Source organism: Gavialis gangeticus, unplaced genomic scaffold, assembly GCF_001723915.1.
Source record: "Gavialis gangeticus isolate Ggan-Ray unplaced genomic scaffold, GavGan_comp1, whole genome shotgun sequence".
Lineage (NCBI taxonomy): Eukaryota > Metazoa > Chordata > Crocodylia > Gavialidae > Gavialis > Gavialis gangeticus.
Window position 1 is genome coordinate 11,519,555 of NW_017728992.1, and position 6,722 is coordinate 11,526,276.

The window sequence follows — 6,722 nt, forward strand, 5'->3', positions numbered from 1 at the left end:
TATATATATATATATATATATATCTCAATTGTTCTTTAGATGGTAACTGTGCTAAATATGGACTAAATTCAATCACACAGAAAGAGAGAACTTCATACTAGCACACCTTAGGAGGTTTGTCAATCTCCTAGTAATGACCCTGATCAGGTCTGTGACACTTTGGGACGTACAAGGGATATCGGGCTGAAAGATAAAGGGTCAGGAGCTAACGGGATCTGTGTGTCTGGTGTGAAACTAGGAAGCCAGAGAAGCAGGGCAGGGAGGAAGCAGCAGTAAACTGAAATTCATGGTGGATATGGGAATGCCCATTGGCTTTCCTAAGCACAGATCAAAACGGTTTAGATGAAGAAGGGGAATAACTTTTATTACATTTAAAATTACTTTTAAAATTACTTTTAAAGTAACCTCTACCCACAATATTATTTTAATACATCCTTTTGTGTGCAGTAACTATGGTAGGCTCTGCTTCAGGCACCTAATTTTGAGAACTGGATTATTTTAATTAATTCCTCTAGTAAAGTTGGTGACTATGTACTCTGAAAAATGGGTTAGAAAACTCAATAGGTTTCTGAACAATAAGTGTGGTAAATTTGGAGACTAAATTCAATCAATGAACTGTGATCTTAAGGGATTTAATCCTGTTTTAAGTGAAAGTCTTAATGTAGCTTTAACTATGGACTCACTATCATCACTTCAGTAATATTGATAACCAGTGCACATCTCATGAGATCCCAGAGGAATGCCATTAACATTCATTTATTTAAAGAACTCTCATGGCAAATATAAGGAACACAAACCTGCTGCTAATGTGGAATGTTCTTAGCACACAAATGATTTTTCCAATTAAAAAATTAATTTGGGAAGAATAATGACAATGGATCTAGGCTGTCAAGCACTCTTATCTGCGAATATCTATTGCAATCCAGCTTTGAAGACATTTGAAAGAGGAGTTTGTGCAGCCTTCATTTCAGATCTGTTGATTTGCCTGTGTCCTGATATCATTAGAGTTGGAACTTCCAACATGTCATGTAGCTTACTGCTCTGCATTGTTTTCCTTACCTCCAAATCATCTGGTAAATGGCATCTACTAGCTATCTAAATACAGTTTATGCATCTCTAGTGAAGGCATGACCAACTGGGCAATATTGGCCTTTTTCACGAATATAATGAACATAATATGATATGTTTATGGTGGCTTACCTGCCAAGGTATAGATCAAATAAGCAAATGACACCCCAAATAAAAATGCTTGACAAAACAATGGGAAAGTTGTGTATTGAAGAATACCCCTACCTAGCTGCAGCCAAACTAAAGACAACTGACGCATCCAAGAGTGGAACCCAGGATCAGGAAGAAGATACTCATCCTTAGAGGAATGAGCACTTAAAAAAGGGTGATTGTTCAATGAGAAGTCAGAGTGTATAGAGTGAGCTGAGGAAAGCTAACAGGTTGGCAACAGAGGAAAAAGTGAGGCAAAACTGCAGAAAGGACAGTCATCTCCCCATAGCCCTGGCCCAGAAGTAACTGGGCTGTCAACGGTGATTAAAGTATATATGGAAAAGCTTAGGCTTAGAGAAAAAGAAAATTGAATATGGGCCTTTACTGTATTTACCCTTGATTTTGCATACTGGATACAGACTCTAAGCCACCTCACTGATCACCAGTACTTGGTGTGAAAAGATTTTTAGGTGCCAAATCACATTTACCAAAGTCCATTACATTCATTCAAAAACATGAGTGGATAGATGGTGATTCAAAGCTTGGACAGCTTGCTCATATGCATTCAAAATATTTATATTCATAGTGGCAGGCCTCAGCTTCACTGTGGCATAGCTTCACTGACTCCAAAGGTGAGAAACTACCTGAGGATCTGGCCCTGAAGCTTATTCTAACATTTAATGTTAATATTCCAGGCTGAAGTTTACCCCGACTATATAATGTTTTATTTGCTTGATGTTATTTTTTGTGTGTCCTCTTTATAATCTCCCTATTGCCAGAGATTATGTTTGAGGTAAATCAGAACCAAGGATGTAGTTACAAAAGCAACTGTGGTAAATTCAAGGGAGCTCCTCCCCTCACCCCCAACCTTTCTTTGAGGAACAGGCTACCACCTGCTTACTGCATGGCAAAAGAATGCACACAGGGCAGTTACTGCAGTGTAACTGGGGTGTTCTGCAAATTTGGACCCTACTTTGCCTTTCAGGAACACGCTTGTGCAGCCATCCCCTGAGCATATTTAGTCCAGGAAAAGGTAAAATAGAAGCATCATTATTTATAAATATGGCTCAATTCTGAGGGATGTGAACACCAGCAAATACTGCTGAAAATAGCTGAAGAGAGCATTAGGACAGATGGGTGGCTAACATGTTAGCATTCTGTTACCTCCTTCTTTTGGCAAGAGAAAATACATGCAATGAACAGAAAGTTATTTCCAAATACTGCAAGATTCAAATTATGCACAGCCCACAGTTCAAGCTGAACAAAACAGGGGCTTGATTTTTTGTACAGACTTTCTGAACAGAATTATGCTCAAGAGTGACCAGTTACAAGGCCATACATCACATTATTTTGCCAAGATATCCTAATTTATTTTAAGAGGTCCTAGCTGAAGGAAAGAAAAAAAGTGCTCTGCCCTTAATGGTATTTACACTATACTGACATTATTAAAACATCTAAGAAATCTCCTTGGTGAATTTTAGTTGCAGAAGGTTGCCAAGAGATGGTACCTGTTTTTAATGTGTTGGGGAGAACCAAGACACTGGAAACTGCCATCCACCATAATAGCAAGCCGCGTGCAGAGCGCTTCACACTCCTCCATGCTAAAAAAGAGATATAAGGAGAACAACAGTTATGACACAGTAGCCATAGATTTATAGCTACCTTTAGTTAAAATCAAGATAAACCCAAATGATGGAGGAAACAGTACACAGACCCCTTCACATCTGCCTCAGCAATACAAATACAACTCTAGTCAGTAGAGAATAAAGAGACAGATGGCTGAATCTTATAACATTACAAAAGCACTACTACTTGCAAGCTGGAGACAGAAATTACACATAAAACGGTACAAGTGATTGGAAACCGGTCTAAACTGGTAACAGAACAGAAGTTCAAAATGGCCGAACCCAGTTTAAGATAGACTTAGAAGGATATAGTATCAGATTTAATCAGTTTAGGTTAGACTGGTCTAACAAATTTCTGTCCCAGATCCATAGGCAGCAGAAGGCTGGGCTAACAGGGCTAAGCCCCCCAAGAGGTGGTGCAGTGGTGACAGTGCAGAGGGCCACAGGGCAGCCCAGGCACAGGCTCCAGTGGGTGTAGCAGGGAACGTGCACAGAAACAGCCATGCAGCTGCAGCCTACATGCAGCCAGGATTTCACCCCAGCAGCTTGAGGAGCACTGGTAGGGTTACCATACGTCTGGGTTTTCCTACACATGTCCTCATTTTGAGTCTTCCTGTCTCCCTCTGGGTGGGTTTTTCAAATCTGAACAAATGTCTGAGTTTTTGCTTTGTCCATTTGGTGGGAGGAGGGGGAGAGGCAATTGTAGGCAGGGAGCGGCAGGCAGGTAAGTGCATCTACACTCGCCCCAGGAGCTGCAGGCAGGTAAGTCTGGTTTGGAGAGCTGAGTCTGGGGCTGTGGCAGGGCAGGGGAGCTGGGAGGGGGGCAGTGCCTGCCCCCTCCAGCAAGGGAAGGGGCCTTTCAAGAACCATGGCTGAGCCAGCAACACAGGGTGTCCTCTTTTTTGGAACTGAACATGTGGTAACCCTAAGCACTGCCCACCACAGCAGGAAAGTCTGGAAAGCGGAAGGGGTGTGGGGGGGGGCAATCGAGGCCCCCACTTTGAGGGAAGGTGTGGGGCAGGGGCTAAGGTGAATGAAGCCCTAGGGTGGGTCATGAGATGGTCGAAGCCCAGGTGGCTTGTCCTTGTCCAGGGGCGTGGAGGGACTCCCGGCACTGCATGCACCCCAGGGGTGGCACGGGGGCATTTGTCCCCCAGATATGTGCATGGGGATGAGGCTGGCCGCCTGCTGCATGCTGGGCTTTGAACCCCACTGCCGCTGTCTCAGGAGCCATGTGATGCTATGTTTCTGCCACGGCCAGGTTGTGCTGCATCCCCTGCCTGCCAAGTGGTGGCAAGCACATGGCATTGCACACAGCATCCAAGGCAGCAGGGCACAGAGCCCCATCCTCCAGCAGCAGCCTGCCTCCACCCTGTGCACAAATCCAGGGGGCACATGTCCTCCATGCCTCTCCCAGGGTGCGCGCAACAGCAGGAGCCCCCCACCCCACACACACCTCTGGATGAGGTGCCCAGGCCCCAACCGTCCCATGACTCATCCCAGCCTCAGGGCCCCATTCACTGCAGCCCCTGCACCACACCCTCCCTCACTGTGGGGGCCTCAATCTGACCTGCTGTGCCCCATCCCTCTCTCCCCACCCCTTCCCCTCCACAGACTTACCTGCTGGGTGAGGTGTGTGTACACTCAGCCACCACAAACAATATTTTATCCCTCTGCCTATGTCCTGATCCCATTGCAAATCACCTTAGTTTTCTCTCCTCTGGCATCCCAGGATGCCTTATGGCTCCCAGCTAATCCCCCTTGCAGGGAAGAAGGCTAGTTTCTACTCCCCCCGCCTCCCATCTGTGCCAGCTCAGCCAGGCTGGCCCTGCCCTGGGGCTGTTACACAGCTGAGGCAGCAAAGCCTGTGCATCCTCTCTGCACCTGTCAGACCTGCAGGACAGTGGGAGGAGGCAGGGGAACAGATCCTCACTGCTCCAACCAGGGCCTCAGAGCTGTGGCACCTCGTGGGGTTTTCCCTGCTCCGCCCCAGGCTCCTCTTGTCTGCCCAGCTGGGTTTTCCTCACCCCAGCTTGGCTGCACAGCCCTAGACCCCTCCAGTCACTGCCTTTGACCGCAGGGGGACTGGCAAAGGAGTCCCTGTCCTAATGTCAAGGTGGGGTTTCCCTCTACTCCAGCCTGGGGTCCAGCCAGCAGCGGAGAGCCCCACACCAGGGCTGATTCCCCCTTGCACTGCCAGGCCAACTGCTCAGCCCTTCCCCCTGCCAGTCTCTGACCCACAGGGGTAGGGGAAGAAGCCCCCATCCTAGTGCCACTCCAGATTCAGGTTGGGGCAGTACTGAAATTTGTACAGCTGTGTCTTAAATTTGTGTCTTAAATTTGTAAGCATGCTTAAAGAGGAAGGCAGGATTACAAGGGACCAAACAATGCCCTAAAGTTAACTCAAACAAACATGAATTTAGGATGAAGCAACAAAATTTCAAAGAGATGCATCCTAAAATTTGAATATTTCAGGATGCATCCTCCTGGCTGACCAGAACTACAACACTGTTACTTTGGGAAGCACTAGAGCTGCATTTCAGGTGTTCCCACGGGCAGTAACTCATTCATACTAGGGCAGGAATTAGCTAGACTGCTAATTAGCTTTGACCTGCAGGGGGACTGGCAAAGGAGTTCCTGTCCTGATGCCAAGATGGGGTGCCCCTCTAATGTGCAAGTGTGTTACAACTCTTAAAGAGGGGTCACAGACGCATCTTTCTCTCAGTACAAGAGGGAAGCTAGCACTAAGATGTACCCCCTTTGCAGGGACAATGACTCTCAGCAGCTCCTTGTAGGAGGATGCCACTAGGGTTTTGGTGAAATACTGCAGGCCAGCAATTGACACAACCTAAAAAAATTAAGTTCCATCTAAAAATGAGGATACTTGACTTAAAAGACTAAGGCCCAGATCCCATTCCACCTCCAGGCCATCTAAGTAGCATTTAGAGGTTTAGGTGTCAATGTCACTAAATAAAATCCGAAATTCACCCTCCACAGCATCTACAACCTGCTAAGATGCCCATATTCTCTCTCTCGCTCTCTCTCTCTCCTTTTTAACCTGGAAAGACCCATGGGTGACTAGACTTGGCCTACTGTGCATGCTCAGAAATGATCCAGACAGTCACCTTCATGTCTTCCTTCAGCCAGGTTCAATTGTGAGCCAGTACCATCTGGGAAGCTGATAAAACTTACATACATTTCTGCTTCTTGAGGCAGAGAAAAACCTTGAGGAGTGACTGCTTGATACTGATATCAAGGGAAGAAATGCCCCCACCCTGTATCTTCAGTCTCCATTCTCAATGCTATTTATGAAGTTTGTATTACATTGTCAATGGATAAAATGTGAACAAAAAGTCTGAAAGCAGGGCCAGGAACAAGGGCTCTCTCCTTCACTGGGCAGCTTGTGCTCACTGTACTTCTGGCCCTGTGACTCCTCTATTCCTTGATGTCCAGTGGCCAAACTTCAACAGGTAAGATGAAGGATGCCCACAGCTGTTACCTCCAAGCTCCATGTTCTTGGGGAACCCTGACACAGGACATGGACTGTCTGACTCACAAAGAATCCCCCCCCCCCACACCTAAACAGAAACTGATTAAGATGCAGTGAGAGACGCACCTAAAACCCTCCAGATAAGGGTGACAAAAGTGAAACAACTGCCCTAGGTCTTATTTGCATCTGAGATGGGACCAGATGACCATTCATTTACATGAGCGATGGAGAACAGAAAACCTGAAGCAGAGACTGCAGTGAATTCTGGGATCAGCAAAGCGAAGCAGGGGAGCACTGCACAATGGGGAATTTGTGCTCCAAATGCTAATCAACCCGCATACCCAGCTCAGCATTTATCAGACCAGTTCTACAAAAAAAAAAAAAAAAAA

At 46.2% G+C, this 6,722-nt stretch overlaps 1 protein-coding gene across 1 annotated transcript in view; it reads right to left on the reverse strand.

The window, feature by feature from the left end:
• ABCA13 (ATP binding cassette subfamily A member 13) overlaps positions 1 to 6,722 on the reverse strand; it is a 375,209-nt gene that overhangs the window by 37,958 nt on the left and 330,529 nt on the right. The window contains exon 47 of the mRNA XM_019518403.1: positions 2,727 to 2,819. Coding sequence (XP_019373948.1) covers positions 2,727 to 2,819 — 93 coding nt within the window. The remainder of the gene's footprint in view (positions 1 to 2,726; positions 2,820 to 6,722) is intronic.